Genomic DNA, 23,094 nt, shown 5'->3' with positions numbered 1-23,094 from the left:
TGAGGCTAAAAATCAGGTTCATGTTTATTGAAGGCTTTTTTGTTAAAAAATAAAATAAAGCAAAAAGATTACATGCCGTTAAACATTTTAAAAAGAAACGATGAATCAGCTAACAAACTTCTCTTTCCACTACGGGTCAATACTGTTCAGATGGCATAGGAAGGGGTGGGAATCCTGATCAAGAGCCACTGAAAAAACACCACCACCCCCAAACGGAGGGTTGGGGGAGAGACACAGGATAAAGATTACACATGCCCTAGCAACTGCAGCAGGAAAGTGTTCGTGGATGCTTGTGGTCTTCGTGAGAGAGCCTGGAAAACTAGAATAAGAAAAAAAAACTAGTGAACCAAATTGGCTACCAAGTGGCCATTTTTGCTCTGCATTTGAAAATATTTTGCAGACCCATTAAAGATGTTCCCCAGAAGTTGCCCAGTGAAAAGCAGATTGTTAGAAGATATCACACACAGGAAAGGAGTGGATCTTGGTTTTAAAATAACCCCAAAAGATCCTTAGGCGAAAGCAACAACGGGAATTTAAATAACACCAGTGTTGCTCAGTTCAATGCTGCCCTAAAACAATTCTTAGCATAAAGGAAGACTGGCTGTAATCATGATTATATAGAAGGGTTGGAGAAGAGTAAAAGTCCTCTTTGGCCCCATCCCAAGAAAAACAGTGTTCCATCTTTAAATAAAATTAAAAAAAATCAAAGTTTGCTATGTACTCCTGCAGCTGTGGATAGAGTCCAGAATCAGGAGGACCACCCCAACGAAATTGGGTTTAAACACACAGCCATTTATTCCCCCAGCCTGGATATGAACATTCATAAGCTGACACCCCAAGAACTGGGCTCAAGCCACAAAGGCAACAGAATCAGCTGGAAGAGAGGAGCGCAGCCCTCCCACAAAATGCAAGAGAAAACGTTTGGGTTATGTAGTCATCTCACTATCTGCAAGCTCCTGAAGTCAGGAGAAAAGGTTCTAGCAACTCGAAAGAAGACACGAGAGTTGGCTGTAAATATGAGGTGGGGTGAAAACAAAACTGTGGCTGAACACAGAAGCTTCACATCAAAGGAAAGGGGCTATTCAAACAGCAACAGCTCATTTATGGGCCAGGGGAATCAGCAATCTGACTCACAGGGGGCCAAAAGGCCAGGTTGGGCAGAGAGCCAATTTAAAAATAAAATAAAATATGCAATGCTCAATTAGGAAAAGGAAACCAAAACACCCCTAGAAATTAAGTAAGAGAGTGGTTTTAACAGGAGAGTGGCCAGACCCCTGTGGCAGCTTCAGCTTGACAGAACTGGATCCTGCAGGCTGAAGGAAGGGGGTCTCATGGGGTTCTTCAACATCTTGCTATCAGCAGCAAACTTCTTGGCTCAAACAACGGCGGGAGCCCCACCCATTCCCATGAACGACTCTTGCATTTCTCAGAAAGGCAGAGGAAGAAGATCCCCGTTGCATGCCCCTGATGGCGGCATGGAGCTCAGGCTGACTTCAACACCACACTCTTTGATTTGGAGTTTCCTGGGGCAGAAAAGCTTGTTCTGAGCAGGAAGGAATGCCGCAAACCAGAGTGGAGTGTGGTTTCCCACTGAAAAGTCCACTTTGGCTATGAAGGGGGAAGGAGGTGCGAATGATCCTGCACATCACAAGGCCCCCACCACAAATGGGTGGCTGTGAGAAACCAAGGTCCACAACGTACAGAATGTTTCAGAGTTTGTGTCTGGTCACCAACAACTGGTTTGTGTCTGGTCACCAAGATGAAGTAGCCTTTTGCAGAAAAGCCGGGAGAGGCTGGGTGGCAAATCGTTACTGGAGAACTCCAGAAGGAAAGTGGATTGAAGAGTTTGTGTGGACACTCATCATTCAGAAAACACTGTCAACTTCAAATTGGGATGCTGTCGAGACCGTCGGTTCGTAAGTAGAGTTCTTGCACATTCTGGAGGGGTCCTATTCAGCAATGGAGCGAACCCAAATTTCAGACAACCTTGTACCCCCCGCAAAAAAAAAGCTCTCCAGAGATCTTCCTGCAAGAAACAGCACTAAGGTTCCTTTGCAGAAGGAAAAGGTAACCAAGACTGCTAAAGAAGACGGAAATGCAGGCCAAGCGAAATCCTGCGTGCCTGGCAGTGGCACTGATCGCTGATAACACAGACCTCGGAAACAAAAGCAAGATTCGTATCTGCCCTACATGGTATCGGTTTCTACATACTGTCTGTATTTTATTTAAAGCAAACAAAGCGATGGTTCAATAAATCGAACAAGTAATGGTTATTCAATAACTGCAGCTCGTCGTGCAGACCCAAAGCAGTTGAAAAGAAAAAGACATCAAACTGTGTAAAGGTGGAATTTCTGGATCTTGCGAAAGGCAGGATGATCATATTGTCCACATAGAGGACAGTCCATTTTTTTGTCCTGTCTGGAATGGATACAGGCACACACACACACACCTACGCAGGGGTTATGTTCCGGGGGCCCCACATGCAGAAGTGAAATTGCATAAAGTGGGGGGCATGCTGCTTTAATAGGGAGGGCATACGGGGAAGAGACAGACTCACATGCGTTGACGGGGCTGCTGCCCTGAGCCTTCCGTCCCATCCCTCCCGGGCAGCAGTCCTGAGAGACTTCCAGGCCACAGTGGTTCACTTCCTTTGATTTCCTCCTCCCCTCCCCTTACCGCTTTGACCCACAGCCCCCCGATCAGCTCAGCTACTCACACTCTCCCCCCACCACTCCTTTTCTCCTCTGAGCACTGACCCTACCTTATTGGGAGATGGATTTGTGCCTCACCTGCTGGCTTAGGGCCGCACGGCTAGTGGGGCACTGGGTTGCCCATCCTCTGGGGTGCCCTTGAGAGGTGCTTTCAGACCCAGCAGTGCAGTGCCCAAGCGCTGATCCCATGTGCCCATGTCCCCTCCCTGTGCCCACTCACACCTTGAGATTGTCGCTGCAGCCAGGACCAGGCTGGTGTGTGTGTGGACATGTGCCCCACAGCACTCGGAGACTCGGAGTGGGGATCTGAGCCGCAGGTAGAAGCAGCCAATTGATTTATTATTTCCCAGCCTAGCATGCACACATGGTTGTATGCAAGTCAGCCTTGCGTAAGTGGGGGGGGGGGGAGCCTGACATCCTAGGTTCTTGTTAAGAGATTTGATCGGAAAGTAGACCCAGCCATTCCTGCATCCAAAGAATGGCAATGTTTGTTTTGATTTGTTTAGGAGATTATGGATTCTTAAGAGCAATTTGCTCTTCTAATTGCTCCAAATTTAAAAGGGGCGGGGGGTTCTCAGAAGATGGCCTGTCCTCTCTCCAGCACAATGATCTTCGCTTCTTTGGTTCAAAGCTCATTCTGGTCATTCATAATGGAAACAAACATGAAAAAACGGTTAAGAACAAATCCAGATAAGCTTTGTGCACACACAGAAAATATCTCCCTGGTCAAAGAAGAAGAAGGAAAAGCTTGAAAACAGAAGAAGAGAGAAACAGTTATTTTAATCTTGCAATTAATTCAAAAGGGGATGGGGGACAAAGCTGACTTGCTGCAGACAACCTACCTATTTATTACAGGCTCTTTTCAGATAGTACATCTGGATCATCCTCTGGCGGAAGGTGGCAAAGGTGTCCTCCTTGTTCTCGTCCCCCGCCACACCCAAGCCCTCCCCCGCTGAGGTGGAGCCCCTAAAAGGGAGGCAAAGCAGAGAGAAAGTGAGCACCCACAGGCCCAGCCACCAGCTTCCCTGACCAAAGCGCAGGGCCAACGGGCGATGTCTTGGCCGCTGTGTTTCCAAAGAGGTGACCAGGCTCCAGGTCAGTCCTTCCCCACGCCCAGTTCCTTTGGCTCATGCCAACCCCAAAAGCATAGGAGTCAATTTTGGAGAGTGCTAGGAAACAGGCAAACAAAGCTGCACCCTTAACATTTGACATATGGCTTGAGAACCGCATGTCAGGAGTGCTCTGATGGTGTTTCCTGCTTGGCAGGCAGGGGGTTGGACTCGGTGGCCCTTGGGGTCTCTTCCAACTCTAGGATTCTAGGATTTACACAGTTGTACTCCCCTTGCAAAAAGAAAGGAAATAGAAAGGCATGTTGGGATACGTAAGAACATCAGAAGCAGGTGGATCAAGCCAAAGGGTTCAGCATCCTGTTCGCCCAACCAGATGCCCCCAATGGGAAATCCACAAGCAGGATTCGAACACAAGAGCCGCTCTCCCCTCCTGTGGTTTCCAGCAACTGGCATTCAGAAGCACTGCTGCCTCGGAGTGTGCAGGCGGAGCAGAGCCATCCTGGCTAGCAGCCATTTGTCTCATCCTCTTTTAAAGCCATCCAGGTTGTAAGCCTAAGCTGCATGAAGGCGGCCTTGGGCAGGGGGCGTCCTCCCCACCCCTGCTCTGGCAGAAGGCGAACACAGCTTCCCAGCACTTGCAAAACAGCTGCTCTCACTACAGACGCTCCCGTCGAACACAGGAAACTTCGATTCCATCTCAAATCGCTGGTCCAGCACAGTAGGTGCTGTCTGCTTTGAATGGCAGAAGACGCTGGACCAGGGGGGGTTGGGATCTTATGGGTGAGACATGCAGGATGCTCCCCTGCCAAAAGCACGAAGCCTGGCAACATGTCTAAGACAGGGGTGGGTTGTTCTCAGAGGCTGGGCTCATCTTTGCCTCTCACAGAGGCCATGCGGTCAACTCTCCCCATGAGGAAGGACCAAGATGTTGCCTCTTAAGCATTAGTAAGAACTCGGCCGTTCCGTGTGGCAGCTCCTACACTTTGGCGCTCCCTCCTTCCCTATTGCAGCCAGCAGCAGTTCTGTTTATAATTATTATTTTATTATTTATATGCCACTCACCTGACTGGGTTCCCCCAGCCGCTCTAGAGTCTCAACAAAATATTAAAAACACAATAAAACATCAACCATTAAAAACTTCCCTGAACAATGCTGGCTTCAGATGTCTTCTAAAAGTACCAATTTTTCTCTCCAACATCTGATGGGAGGGTGTTCCTCAGGGCGGATGCCACTGCCAAGTAGGTCCTCTGCCTGGTTCCCTGTAACTCCATTTCTCACAATGAGGGAACTGCCACAAGGCCCTTAGAGCCAAGTGTCCAAGCTAGACAATGGAGGTGGAGACGCTCCTTCAGGTATACAGAGCCAAGTCAGTTGAGCTGACTGCAGCCTCTGGGAGCTTGTGACAAGGACTTGGGGGCATTGGCATGAAAGGACCAGAGCGCTGTCTTATAGTATATGCAGGACGGCCAAGAAGCTGCTGAAATAACCTCCAACACTGTGCCATGTTTGTCTTCCTGCCTGAGAATGTGCAAAACTAGAACAGCAGCAAGTGAAAGCTGGTTGCCTTGATGGAAGAGAAGACAGAACTTGTCTCTCACCTATCCACACATCAAGTTATTGGGCCAGATTAGGAATTTCTAGCTAAAGAGAGCAGACTACTGTCCTGGAACAGTGATGCCGGGTGAGTGTCGGCCCCTAGAGACTGCAGGAGACAAACCCTTGGAGGAGAGTTTCTTAAAGATGAAATATTGAAGGCACAAAGGTAGATGATTCCAACCCAAAAGAAAAGTCGGAGGGCCAGCCTCATGCTTTCTGTGGCACGTCACCTGTGTTCTGCTGGTACATACTGTGAAGATCACAGAGTATCTCTTTGACACACACCGTGATGCTGTCAGTGCCTAACAGAAATGGGGAGCATTCCTCAGCACCACAAAAAATAAGCAAGGTAGCCACACCAGAAAGGGACGCGGGTGGCGCTGTGGGTAAAACCTCAGTGCCTAGGACTTGCCGATTGCATGGTCGGCGGTTCGAATCCCCGCGGCAGGGTGAGCTCCCGTCGTTCGGTCCCAGCTCCTGCCCACCTAGTAGTTCGAAAGCACCCCTAAGTGCAAGTAGATAAATAGGTACCGCTTTATAGCGGGAAGGTAAACGGTGTTTCCGTGTGCTGCGCTGGTGCTGGCTTGCCAGAGCAGCTTCGTCACGCTGGCCACGTGACCCGGAAGTGTCTCCGGACAGCGCTGGCCCCCGGCCTCTTAAGTGAGATGGGCGCACAACCCTAGAGTCGGACACGACTGGCCCGTACGGGCAGGGGTACCTTTACCTTTACCTTTACCTAGCCACACCAGAACTCACTTCCCATAAATCACTTAGAAGGTACCTGCAAGTTTCTTTCTGGGAGGGCTAAAGTCTTTGGGGTTTTTTATTTTCTGTTTCTAAACGACAGCTCAGAGCTGGGGGCGCCTGCCCAGGGGCACCACTGGAAGCCTTTGTGGGCAGAATGGTGCCTGCTGGTGCTGAGTTGGCAACCTCTGCAACAGGGAATAACTGTGGTGAGATATCAATCCATTCCAAAACCTGTTTGTTTGTTTGTTTGTTTTATAAAAAAGGAGTGTGCCACTCGCTCATGTGCTACGTACACTTTGACGGGGTCCTTGATGCCCATCCCGTGGGCACCAAGCCCAAGGCCTTCCTTCCAGCCCATTTTCTGCAGCATCTGGAAGCCAATGTTCTTCTGGTTCAGCCGCTTGTGGGAAAACTCCAAATCCTTGGATTTCTGCCACTGAGAACAAAACTGATCATCAGCATCGTTATCATAAACACCTGGCTTGGCTATTGCATTAAGGCAACAGAATGCCGTAGCAGGATTATTGTTGCTAATAATAATAATAATAATAATAATTTGTATTATCTAAAAACATTATACAATATTATATTAATAATATTATAATAATTTGTTTCAGTCTATTGCAGTGTTTCCCAAACTTGGGTCTCCAGCTGATGTTGGACTACAACTCCCATCATCCCTAGCTAGCAGGACCTATGGTCAGAGATGATGGGAACTGTAGTCCAAAAACAGTTGGGGACCCAAGTTTGGGAAGCCCTGATCTATTGTTTTAACTTTTTGTGTGTTTTAAATTATGCTGCAATATTTTTTTAGTGACACCTTTGCTTTTTCATCGGCTTTTTTTTTTTAATTAAAAACTTACCCTAAAAAAACACACATCACAACGCTTTGAGGTTGCTTCTGTAGTCAAACTGTGGGTAAATTTTATGAAGAGAAATAAAGAAATGCACTTTGAATAAATGGGCAATTAACTGATCTTTTAAAAATATTATTGTCTTCTTCAGAAATCTGTGCGAACCACTCCTCTGAACAATGCTTTTTATAGGGTTGGGGACATTGGGGATCAGTTCAGGGAACCAAGGGGGCCTGAGAAAGTTTGGGAACCGCTGGGCTGAGGTTATTGCCAACACCTAACTGGTGAACAGAAGCTGACACTTACATTTTATGGAGGTTTGAAGCTGGCTTTGAAAGCTGCACTGGGAGGCCTCTGCCTGGAAAGCTCAGTGCATTAAATCTCTTAAAGAATAAATGCACGTATTTATTATTTTGCCCCCTTCTCACCTTATTTTTGTGGGACTGATAGCCGCTGGGTCGGTCATACGCAATCCGGACGGGGTCGTGGACTGTAATGCAAAAAAAGCAAATCCAGAGGTCAAAGGTCAATCCAGACACAAACAAAATTTGACAAAGAATTACCTGCCTGGCTTAACCCGCCCAGCTGCCTCACTCACCTTTCGGTTCATCGATGAGACAGACCCTCTTGGAGGCTGGGATCAGGCCCACCTTCAAGGACCTGCTGCTGGCCCTCTTGCGCCCAAAGGCCCTGCCCTGCAGAGGACCCTGGGCAGATGCTTCTGAGGTGGGGCCCTCAGGCTGCCCTTCTCCAGCTGTACTCGAGGCTCCCACGCTGGCAGATCCTGCTTGAGCTTCCTCCTCTTCCATTCCAGACTGGGGAGCTTCCTCCTCCTCCTCCTCTTCTTCCTCCTCCTCCTCCTCATTGTTCGTCCAGTCGCCCTCCGAGGGTGCGGGGCTCTCGCTGGCAGGCCCTGGAATGGCGCTGAAGTTCATGGAGGGGCACAGCTCACAGACTTTCATCCGGTAAAACCTGAAGGCTGAGCTCTCACGGTCATGCAGGAACCTGAGAGAGAGAGCACAGGAGGACTTCACGGCACTGTTGTTGTGTGACATTTCTGCGTCGCTTCCTCTATGAGGACCCTGAGGTGGCCCATACAAGTATCTGGGGACAAGCTGCAGCTCTGAGCTTCACAACAAGGCTTGTTCACTGATTTATTTCTAAAAACATTTAGATACCACTGTATCAAAGAAATATATCACAGCAGTGTGCAACAGAACTATAACCCATCTGCTGCACTGACTAAGACTAGAATGGGGTCACTGTGCCCCTAAAGGACCAGGTGTGCAGCCTGAGGGTCTGTCCATGGAGGTGCAAGTCAATCCTATGTCCAGGGCAGCTGTCTACCAGCTCCATCTGGTACGCAGGCTGAGACCCTCCCTGCCTACTCCCTGTCTCGCCAGAGTGGTCCATGCTCTGGTTGTCTCCCACTTGGACTACTGCCATGCGCTCTACATGGGGCTGCCTTTGAAGGTGACTTGGAAACAACAACTAACCCAGAATGTGGCAGCTAGACTGGTGACTGGGACCATATAACTCTGGTTCTAAAGGATCTACACTGCCTCCCAGTATGTTTCCAAGCGCAATTCAAGGGCCTGGTGCTGACCTTTAAAGCCCTAAACAGCCTTGGCCCTGTATACCCGAAGCAGCACCTCCCCATCATTCAGGCCAGCCACTGAGGTCCAGCTCTGAGGGTCTTCTGCTGGTTTCCTCCCTGCGAGAAGTGAGGTTACAGCGAATCAGGCAGAGGGCCTTCTTGAGGGCGGCGCCTGCCCCTCCCATCAGATGTCAAAGAAATGAACAACTATCTGACTTTTAGAAGACATCTGAAGGCAGCTCTGTTTAGGGAAGTTTTTAATGTTTGATGTTATATTACGCTAATAATAAATATAGTAATAGTAACATGCCACCACTTTACAGATGTTGAGTGTTGTTACTGCAATGCCTGGCTCATTGCAATGAGGCTGGGGATGCTCCAGGAGCGTGCCACATGATTTTCCCGGGGAGGGAGAGGGTAGCTCACCACAGATCCGGGTTATCTGTGCTGTTGTCGATGCTGAACTGCTCAATCTCAGGTCCCACCTCCGCCACAAACTTGGCCAGCCTCTCTGCTGTCACCATCGTTTTGGGATCCACTGGAAAGCAGGGGGTGGGGTGGGGGAAGATAACAAAATTATTCCCACTCCATTTTAAACAGGGCTTATATTGCTGGAACACTGGTGGGATACAGCCACAAAACACAGGGATCCAGGACGCTAAATAGGGATGATGGGAGTTGTAGTCCAAAAACAACTGGAGACTAGAGCTGGATGATATCTGGTTTTCAACACTGTGATATATCAGCAGCTAAAGACCGCAATATAGATATATCATGGTGTCTGGAATGTATCTCGGCTGCAGAAAATACCGTATTTTTTGCTCTATAAGACTCACTTTTTCCCTCCTAAAAAGTAAGGGGAAATGTGTGCGTGCGTCTTATGGAGCGAATGCAGGCCGCGCAGCTATCCCAGAAGCCAGAACAGCAAGAGGGATCGCTGCTTTCACTGCGCAGCGATCCCTCTTGCTGTTCTGGCTTCTGAGATTCGGAATATTTTTTTCCTTGTTTTTCTCCTCCAAAAACTAGGTGCCTCTTATGGTCTGGTGCGTCTTATAGAGTGAAAAATACGGTAATACAAAATTGGCATGTGCTCTGCTACCTAGGCTCAGGTGGCCTCAGGGGTTCAGGTGGTGGCCCGGCTATGCCCTTATAATATAATAATAATAATAATAATAATAATAATAATAATAATAATAATAATAATTTATTATTTATACCCCGTCCATCTGGCTGAGTTTCCCCAGCCACTCTGGGCGGCTCCCAATCAGTGTTAAAAACAGTACAGCATTACATATTAAAAACTTCCCTGAACAGGGCTGCCTTCAGATGTCTTCTGAATGTCAGGTAATTCTTTATCTCTTTGACATCTGATGGGAGGGCGTTCCACAGGGCGGGCTTCATCTATGCTCTAGTAACCTCCAGGTTAGATTACTGCAGCACATTATATGTGGGGCTGACTCTAGACAGTTCAGAAATGTCAGCTGGTGCAGAATTTTACAGCCAGGCTGCTCACCAGCGCAAGGTGGTTTGAGCATACTGCATCGATCCTGGCCTGCCAATGAGTTTCTGTGCTGTTTTTTGACCTCTAAACCTTAAATGGCCATTTAAAGCCTGCCTCTCCCCATATGAACCGACACAGACCCTGCCCTCGTCCTCTGAGAGGTCCAGACAGTGGCAATACGAGAACAGGTCTTTTCTGCAACATGGTCTGACTCGTGAGAAGACAGCTTCCTATATTCCTGTGTGATAATGTTAAGAAGAGCCTGCCAGAGAGACCAGCCTCCTCAGTGTCCCCATAAGCTACCCACAGCGAAAATCCCAGAGGGAATTATGGGAGCAAAGGCCAGCTCAGCAAAGGAGCACCCCCCTGGGCACAAAATGCCCCCTCCCACTGAAGGAGCAGAGGGGCTCAAGGCAGCTGTTCAGTGGGCCAAAGGATTGACTCAGCGGAAGGCAGCTCAGCAGCTCAAGGGTCACAGGTCCCACCTCCAGCTAAAAAGGAGGGGAAAGAACCTCTCTGTCCAGGACCCTGCAGAGGCACAGGCAGGCAAAGCAAAGCGAGACCAGGCTAAGACTGGGTGATATCTGGTTTTCAACATCACAATATATCACCAGCTAAACATCATGATATAGTGATGAATCATGAAGTCTGACAAAAGGGTGCAACTCCGTACAGTAGAGGCGTTGGCTGGCTTCGTGGTTTTTCCTACTCTTGTGATTCCCTGTAGGGGAGCGCTGAGCCAGCAGAGTTAACAAGGGCTGCAGGAACTGAGAGACACACTGACTGGCTTCAGTGTTTTCCCCCAAATTGTGATTTTTGCATAGAGCACACAAGCACACACAAACCACAATTTGTGGTATGTTGCCAGGTCAAAAATTATGAAACCAATATTGTGATATGGACTTCAAACTGGTTTTGGGTGATATATCGCCAAGTCCTCATAATAAATAACAATAAGTTTATTATTTGTATTCTGCCCATATGACTGGGTTGTCCCAGCCCCTCTTAGCAGCTTCCTATATATAAACATAAGAAAACATTGCACATTAAAAAGCTTCCCTATACAGGGCTGCCTTTGGATGTCTTCTAAAGGCTATTATTATTATTATTATTATTATTATTATTAGGTAAAGGTAAAGGGACCCCTGACCATTAGGTCCAGTCACGGACGACTCTGGGGTTGTGGCGCTCATCTCGCTTTATTGGCCGAGGGAGCCGGAATACAGCTTCCAGGTCATGTGGCCAGCAGGACTAAGCCGCTTCTGGTGAACCAGAGCAGCGCACAGAAATGTCGTTTACCTTCCCGCCGGAGCAGTACCTATTTATCTACTTGCACTTTGACGTGCTTTCAAACTGCTAGGTTGGCAGGAGCAGGGGCTGAGCAACGGGAGCTCACCCCGTTACGGGGATTCGAACTGCCAACCTGCTGATCAGCAAGTCCTAGGCTCTGTGGTTTAACCCACAGCGCCACCCGCATCCCTATTATTATTATTATTATTATTATTATTATTATTATTATTATTACTAATTAAATGTGTATACCGCCCTATACTTACAGGTCTCACAGATATCGTGAGTCACAATATATTGCCCAGTCAAAGGAACTGATACCACAATATGGATTTCAATCCAGTTTTGGGTGATATACAGTATTGATATATCGCCCAGCCCTAGAGCATACCACATCCTGCCTGCCCTGTCCCCCCTGAAATTCACCTACCGTCAGGGAACTGGCATGCTAGCCCAAGCGAGCTTCCAGCACTCAAACCTTCCCCGGGCACATCTTCTGGGTCGGTGGCTGAGTCGCAGACTCCCGCCTTTTCCAAGGCGGTCTCTGCTGGGTGGGCTTCGGGGCTCTGCGGCAGGCCCTGCTGCTTGAGTATTGTCTCGGCAGACAGGAGCGTCTGGGTCCCCACGGTGGCTCGCTTCACCCTCTGGGCTCTCGCCACCCGCCGCTGAAGGATCCTGGGCCTCCTCTTCCAGAAGAGCCGCTTCTTGATGCGGAGGACCTTGCGGGCGCGCAGCAAGGCCTGCGTGACAGCCAAATCCTGCAGCTCAGGGGTCTTCTCCTGCTTGGGCTTTTCCTTGGCTGCAGACCTCAGCCGATGCATCTCGGACAGCTTGAGCTTGTAATATTTGTGCTCTAGGCTGTCCTCTTCCTTCAGAAACCTGTTTTGACCGGGTGGGAAGGAGCAGCTAATCAAAACAGTAGAATTATCACGAGAAACAATTTACAACAATAACTTAAAATGTACAAAAAGTTAAAAAGAATAGACCAAAACCAGTTAAAATTCACATCAACTTTCTAAACATCTGGGCAGGATTTTCAGCAGGCACCGAAAATGATACAGTGAAGGCACCTGACTGATATCAATAGGCAGGGAGTTCCAAATCCAAAGTAGGCGCTGCTTTGTGAAACGATTTGAGTTATACAAATAAGGAGCGGGTATTAAAAAGGTAAGTTAGGCTGGCCCGAGAAGCCCTGTTCCTGGAAGGCTCCGAGAGTCAAGGGAGCGGAAAAAACCACAAAACTACCAGAAGATGTCCTCCTCCTTCTCCTGCGTGTGAGGGGAGGATCCTGTTGCAACAGTTAAATAAAGATCAGGCTTACTAGCTGCTTTGCTTCTCAATATTCTCTGGTTGGCCTCTGTTCTTTTCTCCGACCGATGGAGAACCTACAAAGGACTCTATAAGGGCTCTTGTGTTCCCCATAGGGCAGGGGTCAGCAACCCGTGGCTCCAGAGCCGCATGTGGCTCTTTTACACCTTTGCCGCGGCTCCGGGGCGGATACTAGCGAGGGGAGGAGGCGCATTGTGTGCCCTGACACTCCCCACTGTGGCAGCCGCTGTACTGGCTGTGACGTCGCATGGGGGCGGTGCGTGTGTTAGTCACGCACTGTCCCGACGTCACCTTCCCGCCCGCTGTCAGATCGGAGGGCAGCGGCGTGCATGTTTGCGGCTCCCAGGTTTTTTTCCTTCGGAAACGGGTCCAAGTGGCTCTTTTTGTCTGAAAGGTTGCAGAACCCTGCCATAGGGGAATAAGGGCAGATTTTCATTTATTACAGATGGCGACCACGAAGGGACACTTGGTTGCCTGGATTCTGGGGGCGAGGAAGAACTGGTGATCCAGCACCCACCAGGCCATTTGCCAGGAGGGCCACCAGTCCTCCAGCGACCCCAGGGTCTGGAAATAACTGTAGTGCCAGTGGGGCTAACCAGGGGAAGCAACGCTTGATCAGGTCAGCCATAAAAAAAACACTACCAGAAGATATTTACCAGTACTCTGGGTTGTCCTTCAACTGAGCTCTCTCTTTCCCTTTCAGAGTGCCAGAAACGATGCTCTCCACCAGCTTCTCGATTGTCTCTGTGACCTTCCGGTCAGCGCGTTGCGGAACTAGGACAAGAAACAGGGGTGGGGGTTAGGATAAAATGAAAAGCTTCCTCGTGGGAACCTCACAATCACTAACTTACAGTAGGGCCACAACTCACGCGTGATTTACTTCTGCATTTGCAGCTTTGTATGGGAGTAGGCGGGGGATAATAAATAAATAAATAAATGGAGAGCTGGGGAGGGAGGTGGGCAGTTGGGAGAGGCCCTCTGAAATCTCACGAGACCTTTCCAGAGCCCAGCAAACCAGAGGGCATAAAAAACTATTTCCGCACCAGGTTTTCCTGCTGCAGAAAAAGCTTTGAAGCTTACTGGGCTCCAGGAAGGTCACACGAGACCTCTGGGAGGCGGGGGGGGGGGGCTGCGAGATGTCAGATAGCCATGAAAGCCTCCAACAGCCTTCCAGAGGCCTCACACCACCTTCCCAGAGCCTGGTTCTCTGCTGCAGTGTTGAGGAGTCCCCGGGGCAAATGAGGAAATTATTCCCAAGCGCAGGATGTACGCAAAAGTAAGGTAGAGAGAGCTATGTGGGGTCAGTTCCCGGGTCTCACTGACTTTGTATGATTTTGCCTTTGCACACGAACCCCTAGAAAGTAACTCCGCATAGGTTGCAGCCCTCCCATATTACAGATCCTGCCAATAAGACATCAATCCTCATTTTTCTGCAGCTGCCTGAGGAAAAGGACTTTAAAAAAATGCACAAATCATTAACATTATTGGTGATTTTGGGTGTGGGTTTTTCCTTTGGGTATATTTAATTTTTGGGAATGGGAAGGCAGGGCAGAGCAAGCCTCACATCATGCCAACAAGCCCCAGACCCAAACTATAACCCTGACAATTCAAAACGTTGGTGCTGACGTTAAAGCCCTAAACAACCTTGGCCCAGTATACCTGAAGGATTCTCTGCACCCCCATCATTCAGCCCAGACACTGATGTCCGGCTCCAAGAGCCTTTGGTGGTTTCCTCCCTGCGAGAAGGGAAATTACAGGGAAACAGGCAGAGGGCCTTCTCGGTGGTGGCACCCACCCTATGGTATGCCCTCCTACCAGATGTCAAGGAAATAAAGACCGATCTGACTTTTAGAAGACACCTGAAGGCAGCCTTGTACAGGGAAGTTTTTAATGGTTGATGTTTTATTGTGTTTTTTGTATTTTGGTGGGAGCTGCCCAGAGTGGCTGGAGTAAGCCAGTCCGATGGGAAGCACATGATTCGTAACATCATCACCATTATTAACCCTAAGAAATAAAATTAAATGCTCACAGGGACCCAAACAACAGAAGCAAGGTGGGAGAAGAGGACAACGACTCACAAACTGAAACAACATGAAGGCTAGAAAGTCTATAGATGGAAATAATTCTTCCCCCAAAGAAAATGGACCCAGCCGCCCCTGACAACAGGCAGTGTCAGTGGGAAGCAGCACCCACTTACTCTTAATCTTCGGCTTGGTTTCCGGAGCGCCCTGTGGGCTGGGGGTCTCCGCACTTGGCCTCTTCAGCTGCACCTGGGACCCGCTCTTCTCCAGCCAGCCCTGCAGGTGTTCGATGTACTCCTTCCCAAACAAGGCCGAGGTGTCAAAATTGGGGAACAAGATGGGCAGAGGGGCCACCTCCTTCAGCCCGATGGCCTCCAGGATCTTCTCCTGCCGGAAGGAGGAGGCCATGGCAAAGGTCTGGCCGACGAGCACCAGGGCCTTCCGGCAGAGGGAGGCAGTGGTCCCGAAGGCGGCCGCCATCTGCCCCGGGTCGCTGAAGCTGCTGGATTTCAAGCTCAGTTCATAGGCATTGCAGGCCATCAAGAGTGGGACAGCACTCTTCAGGAGGCAGGCTTGGAGGTGCATCATGTACCGGTCAAACGGTTTGATGAGCTGGAAGAAGCCGTTCTTGGTGGCCACCAGCTTCTTTTCCAGCAGCAGGTTCAAGAACTGGCCGTCCACTTTGGGCGTCCGCAGTGCCGGGTGCTGCAGAGTCCGCACGACGGAATAGCAGAAGTCCCGGTGCTCCATCTTCAGCGAGCACTTGAAGGAGGCCAGCATCTTGGCGCACGTCTCCGTCTCCAGCTTGAAGAGGATGTGGAACATTTCCGTGTACTCCGGGTCCTTCTTGATCTTGTGGAAGCCGGCCCACTTGATGATCTCCACCCCAAAGGTGGTGAAAACATCCAGCGGGCCACTGAGGTCCAGCTGCGGCTCTTTGTCCAAGGCATGCCTCATGGTTTCCGGGTCATCGTGCTGCAGGGTGCCCCTCAGGGGCAGGGACGGCCGCTGGCAGAGCTGACGGTGCTGAGCGGGGAAGGCCCTCCTCTTGGAGGGGTTGGCAGGCTCCCCCAGCAGGTCGCTTGAGGACAAAGCCTGGACCCATTTCTTCACGGGGAGGACCGCATCTGTCTTGCTTTTGACCAGGCCCTGTGGTGCCCGGGTGCACTTCGCCATCAGGTCCCTCCCCGCATGTAAAGAAGGAGCAAACTCTCTCTCCGCCTCCAGGCCATACTCCAGGCTGTAATCCTGACTCCTCACAGTCCCAAACTCCTCTTCCAATAGCCCTGGAGAATGGAAGCCACTCAACAGCTCTGCTGAACTGTGGTCAGCATCGCGGAGCCTGGAGGTCTCTCGGGAGGAGGCACAGCCATAGTCCCTTTGCCGAGAGGCCAGGCGACCGTAACCCCGCTCCCTGGTGGATGGGCCGGGGAGCTCCCTTTCCGCAGAAGGCAAAGGGCCGTAGTCCCGGTCACGGGAAGGGGCCTGGGCGTAATCCTGGCTCCGTGAGCATGTGGGTGCGTAGTAATCCTCCTCCTCTGACTGATAGGGAGGCACCGAATAGCCTTCGCTGGCGGCTTCTCCCCTCCAGTCGCTGTGCAGGTACGTTCTCTCCTCATGGAAAGCCCCGTCCTCATCCTCGCGCCGGGTTTGCTGCACTGGACGCGAATGAACTGTGGGGGGAAGAAAAAAGAAAGCTATTTCTCATGGCATAAAACCAAGGACACCGGGAGAACTCAGCAGGGGCTTCTTCAACTAACTGGTGCAACATGATGGCAGCTGTGTAAAAACTAAGTACAACAAAATTGGTGGAAAGACTCTTTTGTAACAGAATGGCATTACTTTATTACGTACATCACTGAAAGATTAAATAGAGGCCTCTCCTCACATTATAAAATCTTCTGGATAACTTTGATAAACAGTTTATTGCCTTCTACACAAATAATAGTTTGATATAAAAACTGGGAGGTTTTGTGTGCAAGGCAAATGCTCCACTACTGAATCACAGCCTTTCTCAAGCAAGCAGGATTTCCAAACAGGAGCCAAAACCCAGAGGTAGAAAACCCATGTTTTGCACGCTCTTAATCTCAGGGTTGTGGGTTCGAACCCCATGTTGGGCAAAAAATTCCTGAATTGCAAGATGTTGGAATAGACGACCCTTGTGGTCCCTTCAAACTATACAATTCTATGATTCTATAAAGGCAAGAGGGTATTTATTTGCAAATTTACAGAAAAGTGAAAGTCTAAAGGTCACCAAAAGGGATCTGGAAAGGGTATCAGTTGAAGGATGGAACTGGAGGGAGGAGGAGGGAAAAAAGGAAAAGCAGGAGAACTTGTTTCCTTGATCTAATAATAATAATAATAATAATAATAATGGAAGACCTTTAGATCACTGGCCTTAACTGATGGGTTGGGACCCACTAGCACAGCGGTTCCAATCTTTTAGGGGCCACCGCTCCCTTGGTTCCATAAACTCATCCCCAGCACCCCCTAACCTACCCTCTAAAAAGAATTTGAATAGCAGTTTATATTACCCACTAAAGAAAATAAAAATGCCATAAAACCCAAAACAGTTAACACTTAATTGCACATTTATTCATAATAAATAATAATAATACAGTAATTTATTATTCCTACCCCGCTTACCTGGCTGGGTTTCCCCAGCCACCATGGGCAGCTTTCAACAGAACATTAAAAACAGAATAAAACTCCAAACATTAAAAACTTCCCTAAACAGGGCTGCCTTCAGATCCAATAAATTAGTTTAATTAATTCAACAACTTTGATGAACTTTTCAAAATCTGATAGTCACCCCTCAAGTACTCCTGCCTTTTAGTGCACCCTCTAAGTTATCCCCCTGCCCCCCAGGGGACACTAATGCCCCCTTTGGGGCCACTGCACTTGTGGGTCACAGTCTGGTCCAAGGTGGGTAGCAAAAGGAGCACTGCCACCATATAAATTCATGAAAGATTAAGAAATGTATGTTTGGGTTAAAAGTGAGTCCTGGGGTCTGGAAAAGTTGAAGACTACTGCTCTAGGTGATGGTGGCTGGGCCCCATAAGATACCAGCCCCAGGCATCCTGGCCGATGGACAGGGGTGATGAGGATGTGAACTCCAACAGCATTTGGAAGGGCCCAGACTCGGGATTCCTGGACTGGGAAAGTTTTTTATTTCACATCCACATCAGCCTGGATAGCTCACTCAGTTAGAGCACGGTGCTCATAACGCTAAGGTTGCAGGGTCAATCCCAATATGGGACAGCTGCATATTCCTTTATTTATTATTAATTTAGTATACCGCTCTGTACCCGCAGGTCTCAGGAGAGTTGACAAGATAAAATCGCAGTAGAAAAAACACAAAACACACCATAAAAACAAAAACAAGAACCACCCAATAACCCCACACCAACACCTTTTAAAAGGGCTTTGGATGGCAATCCACCAAAGTCCTGGTTGAATAGGAAAGTTTTTGCCTGGTGCCTAAAAGTGCTCCCTGGGGACAGCATTCCACAAACAGGGAGCCACTGTAGAACAGGCCCGGTTATTGTGTTGCCACCCTCCATACCTCTTGCAGAGGTGGCACATGAAGAAGGGCCACAGAACATAATCTCAATATCAGGGTCAGCTCATCTGGAAAGAGGCTGTCTTGAGGCACTGCAGGGGTTGGACTAGATGATCCTCAGGGTCCCTCCCAACTCTACAATTCTAAGATCATTGGGACTTTAATGAGGTTAGCAGCACACTCCACTTGGGGGCTGGCCACTAACCGCAAACCCTTTAATGCCAAGCCAAGGGAACCTTTTCTGCCTTAATGGACGTATCCCATTTTGGGGAGACCTTCTGTGCAAGGGTCAAGGCTGAAGGTGTGCAGCAAAGAAGGTGGATCCAACCTTTTGACAGTAGGCTAGTTGCTGCACACGTTTGCACTCACGCGTCTCTCAATCTACCCTCCATCCTGGCAAGCAAAAGGCATGGTCAAGGCTCAAGGACACTTCCCAGCTACACAAAAGCACTCTTGTGTGTGCACGCATGCAAAGCAGGGCTGGCAAGGAGAGTGGCTTGGGGAGGCCACCAGGGGGCGCATTGGAAGATGGCCGACAATAACATCTCTCCGACCCACACGAGGTAATTAAGAGGCTGTGATGGGCGTATGCAGCCTCCCTTGCCCCCCCAAGGGAATGGGGGGACTGCCTTGCCTGCTGTGCCCATAATTCACCGCCAGATTCGAAAGAAGGGGGTGAGGGCACTAGGCATAAAGCCCTCGGGTGGAGTCCGGCTCTCCCGGACGCTGTCTCTGATCGCACACTGGTTTGCATAAGCTCGAGATATTTAATTGGAAATGAAGCAAATGCACATATTTCAAGTGAAGAACAGGAGTGAAAACTGCTAACTGAAGTGACCTCTGTGAAACGAGAGCAACAGGTTTGGATTTAACGGAATACAACATGAAGAAATAACATCAGGTTCAGTATGCCGGAGCGGGACTGGGTGGGGGGGGGACTTTTTTTCTTTTCTTCTATGTGATTAATCAATAACCCCTTCTCAAAAAGAACCGCTGCATAACCGACCTAAGCAGGATGATTAAAAACTGTGTGGAAATAATTTACTACCAAAAGCTTGACATGTGAGATCGAGAAAAAGAACAAGGGCTTTTGATGGCGCAGCAACCAAAAGGGAGTCGCCATTTTGACGGGTCTTGTCGAAAGATTTATCAGGAGGAGGAAGCTTTGTTTTCATACTGGATTCCTGGTAGAACCTCCTCGAGGACTGGGAAGAGGGACAGACCTATGAAAGTGAATAAGTAGACAGCAAGAATGCTTTTCTTTATGGAAGCGATGAAATACGGCGGCTGTCTGAAATACAACTCTTGGACGAATGGAAAAACCCACACACAGGTTCAAATTTGTTTGAAATTGTTTATGGAGACAATCAGAGGCCACAAAGACAAAGAGAGAGGAAAAATATATGAAAACAACTAGAAGAGATGTGGAAAACAGCAAAAAAGGATTGGACAGAATTTTGAACATTATTTGGACAGATTTGTGGACTTTTAAAGCAGTAGCAATAAGAGGATTGGACCCCTTTCGGAACTTGAAATATGGGTACCCCCAACAAAATTTAAAATTAGCCTCTGTAATTCAGAATTTATGTGATTTGATATGATTGGTCTGTTAATAAAAATTATTTTTTTTAAAAAAGAGGAGAGTGGCCTGGGGAGAATCTGGAGGGCAGCATCTGGCTCCGAGGCCTGAGTGTCTCCATCCCTGCTTTAGGAGAAGGTCTCAGAAACGGAAGAGCGTGAGGCCTGTGGGATTATTTTCTGGCTCAGATTAAATTTACTGGGTTCATAAAGCTCATCTAAAACGCCTTGAGTCTCTGAGGCTGGAAGCAGGAACAGGGTCAAAGGCTGACGAGCAGCAGCAACAAATAGCTCAGGGGAATTGGACCAACCATACCTCTCAGCTGGTGGAGGGCCTCGTCGATGGGGTCACTCCTGTCCAGACGATGCCGTTTCACCTTGACTTGCATGAGGGCATCAAAAGACTCCCGCGCCATCCGCCGAGCAGCCATCTGGGCTCTGGAATGAGAAAGGAGGAAGAGTTAGGGAGGAGGGGGAAGAGTTGGCATCCATATCGCCAAGTGATCCTTTAGAATGATTCATAAATCAGGGAGCGAGTAAAATAAAGCGAGTAAGTCTCTTCTACTACATGCCCTGAATCTTCCAGTGTTCAGCTTCACTGGATGCCCAAGAGTTCTACTGTTAGGAGAGAAGGAGAAAAACCTTTTCTCTATGCACAGCAGAGGGAGAGAGATATGGACCTCACATTCTTGTTTCTGGGCTTCCCAGTGGCATCTAGGTGGCCAGCATAAGGACAAGGGGGGTGGATGCAGCAGGGCTTTTCTTATGCTCTACCTGCCCTTAAACGCATCAGGTGACTTACGCCAGTTGTCTTCAACTGCTACCAGGCCAAACCCTAATTGATGGTGGGTCACAGCAGCAGCATTGCCGAATGATACTACAGTGGTGCCTCGCAAGACGAAATTAATCCATTCCGCAAGTCTTGCAGTTTTTTCGTCTTGCGAAGCACGGCTATTAGCGGCTTAGCGGCTATTAACGGCTTAGCGGCTTTAAGAAAAAGGAAACAAATTCGCAAGAACTCGCAAGACGTTTCGTCTTGCTAAGCAAGCCCATAGGGAAATTCGTCTTGTGGAACGACTCAAAAAATGGAAAACTCTTTCGTCTTGCGCGTTTTTTGTCTTGCGAGGCATTCGTCTTGCGAGGTACCACTGTAATAGTAATAATTTTTATTATTTATACCCCACCCATCTGTGTTATATGTAATTTTTTATTTTATTTTATCAAGTGGGTCCCCAACACGTGTTGAAGACTAACTGACTTACACCTCTGTCACCAGATGCAGTATTCAAAGCTGCATCACTCCTGCTTCCAACTTCCTTCCAATGAAAGGAGACAGTAACTTTCAGCTCACTGAGAGACTCCAGAGCAGCAGGTTGGAGGACAGAGGAGTTTTCATTTTTAAGTTTTTGCAAGACTGGGCAAACAAGTTTAGAAAGGAGCCTCTGGGGTGGGGTTAAAGGAGTAGCCTACTCTTCTCTGGTCCTTGTTTCTGTTGAAAAGCACCCACCCAGCCATACTGAGAGGTAGAACTGGGTATCATCCGCATACTGGTGAGCACCCAGCCCCAACCCCCTGCTGAACTCTCCCAGCCATTTCATGTACAGTCATACCTCGGGTTGAAGTAGCTTTGGGGTGAGTATTTTCAGGTTGCGCTCCGCAGCGATCCAGAAATAATGGAATGCGTTACTTCTGGGTTTCACTGCTCGTGCATGCGCAGATGCTCAAAAGGGTTTCCTAGAATTGTTTCTTTCCTCCTCCTTAATTCTGATTTTCTCCACCGTTGCATTATTTTACAAGACTCATTCGATATCTGCCAGGAGACTTTTGCTAAAATATCCTCAAATAATGGGGAGAGAGCCCTTTGCCCAGCACCAAGACCAGTTAGCAGTGGGGTTAGCAGGAAAGGTTATCCAAGTCGGCCAACGTGCAACCAAGGAGCCCCTCTCTGGAAGGCTCGGGGTCTTTGGACGGAGGTTGCCAACTTACCGGGCTCCCCCTTCAGGCACCGGCCTCAGTTCGCAGGGCCCCGGAAAAGGGAAAGCCGCGCTGGCCGCTCGCCTGGGGCGGCAAACTGGCTGCTCCAAGGCAGAAGAGGAGGCTGCCTCCAGGTCAGTTGGCAACCTCTGCCCTTCCTTCCCCCCCCCCGACTCCCCCTTTTCTTTCTTTCTTTCCCCCCTCAGAGCTTTCACTTACCGAAGGCCGAACAAGGAAAGGGAGGGGGCGGAGTTCCCCCCTTATTGAAATTAGGACAGAATCTCCCCAGCAACACGCAGCCCCGAAACCAGGCAGGGAAGAGGGGGCTGCCACTACGCACGCGCAGAGATCCCACCGCGCACGCGCATGGAGATCTCGCGCCTCCACCCTTCGTCCCTCTTGTGCGCACGCGCAAAAGAAACACCCCACAAACCCCGCCCCTTGCAGACGTTTCTCCGCCCACCAGCCCTAGTTATGCGCAGGCGCGGTGAAGTGCCCTCGGCCCACCTTCCGCCGCAGGGGCTCTGTCGTGAGGCGCATGCGCACAACGTGCTTGTCAAGTTCGCTCTCTTCGGGCGCTTCTTTTTCTTTCTGCTCCAAATGAACGAATCATTAGTAAATCCCATTGTTGTAATTTCATGTTGTAAACCGCCCTGAGCTTTACAGATGAAGGGCAGAATGCAAATTTAATTATTATTATTATTAATAATAATAATAAGTAGTAGTAGTAGTAGTGATTGCTTCCTTTTCAACAGAAACGAGGAAAAGCTGCTTTCCAAACTGGCAAGACTTAGAAATGAATCCCAGAATTGTGAAGTTGGAAGGGACCCCCAGGGGTCATCCAGCCCCTGCAAGGCGGGAATCTCAGCTCCAGCCTCCAGGAAGGCTCCTTACCGCCCTGGAGTCTCTCAGCTGGAGGAAGGCTGAAAGCTGGAGTATTGCAGCTTTGAATGTTGCATCTGTGAAGGGGGGTGCAAATCGGTTAGTCTCCCAGCATGCGTTTAAAGATCCACTTCTTAAAATTAAAATAAAATAAAATTATTCCTTTGGTGACCACTTGTAACCAAGTAAGATTGTCTTCCATGAATACGGTCTTAACGGTGAGTCCCTAAGTGACTGTGGAGGCCAATTCTGGATCCACAAGTCCTTCCACAGTGGGGACAGAGGTTTCTAGGCAGGGGTTGATCATGGAGAGAACTTGCCAAACAAGCCTTTCTCTTAGCACGTCTCTCCCTTTCGCCCTGAGTTTCTGCTTCAAAGTCTG

General features: G+C 49.0%; 1 protein-coding gene across 2 annotated transcripts; it reads right to left on the bottom strand.

Annotated features, from left to right (window-relative positions):
• On the bottom strand, nucleotides 1–22,197 carry SUGP2 (SURP and G-patch domain containing 2). Of its 2 annotated transcripts, none has more exons than XM_083720244.1 (11): nucleotides 22,050–22,197; nucleotides 20,173–20,294; nucleotides 14,893–16,389; nucleotides 13,352–13,469; nucleotides 11,797–12,245; nucleotides 9,002–9,113; nucleotides 7,577–7,983; nucleotides 7,407–7,468; nucleotides 6,418–6,560; nucleotides 3,554–3,677; nucleotides 1–3,348 (listed from the first exon to the last, which is right to left on the bottom strand). In XM_083720244.1, the coding sequence occupies exons 2-10, from the start codon at nucleotides 20,285–20,287 to the stop codon at nucleotides 3,554–3,556; spliced, it is 3,027 nt and encodes a 1,008-aa protein (XP_083576370.1). In that variant the 5' UTR covers nucleotides 20,288–20,294; nucleotides 22,050–22,197; the 3' UTR covers nucleotides 1–3,348. The 2 variants fall into 2 exon arrangements, with proteins under 2 accessions (XP_083576370.1, XP_083576371.1); XM_083720245.1 differs by having other exon boundaries at nucleotides 1–319.
• Between the last annotated feature and the right edge of the window lie 897 nt (nucleotides 22,198–23,094).

Source organism: Podarcis gaigeae (assembly GCF_964106915.1).
Source record: "Podarcis gaigeae genome assembly, chromosome: 18".
NCBI lineage: Eukaryota > Metazoa > Chordata > Lepidosauria > Squamata > Lacertidae > Podarcis > Podarcis gaigeae.
This window is presented reverse-complemented; position numbering and strand designations above follow the sequence as displayed.

Coding starts and splice junctions, on each gene's coding strand:
- SUGP2 (XM_083720244.1), bottom strand. CDS start 20,287: ATGGCTGCTCGGCGGATGGCGCGGGAGTCTTTTGATGCCCTCATGCAA. Junction 7,984..9,001: donor ACAGATAACCCGGATCTGTG/GTGAGCTACCCT, acceptor TCTCTCTCTCAG/GTTCCTGCATGACCGTGAGA. Junction 7,469..7,576: donor TCTCATCGATGAACCGAAAG/GTGAGTGAGGCA, acceptor TTTGCATTACAG/TCCACGACCCCGTCCGGATT.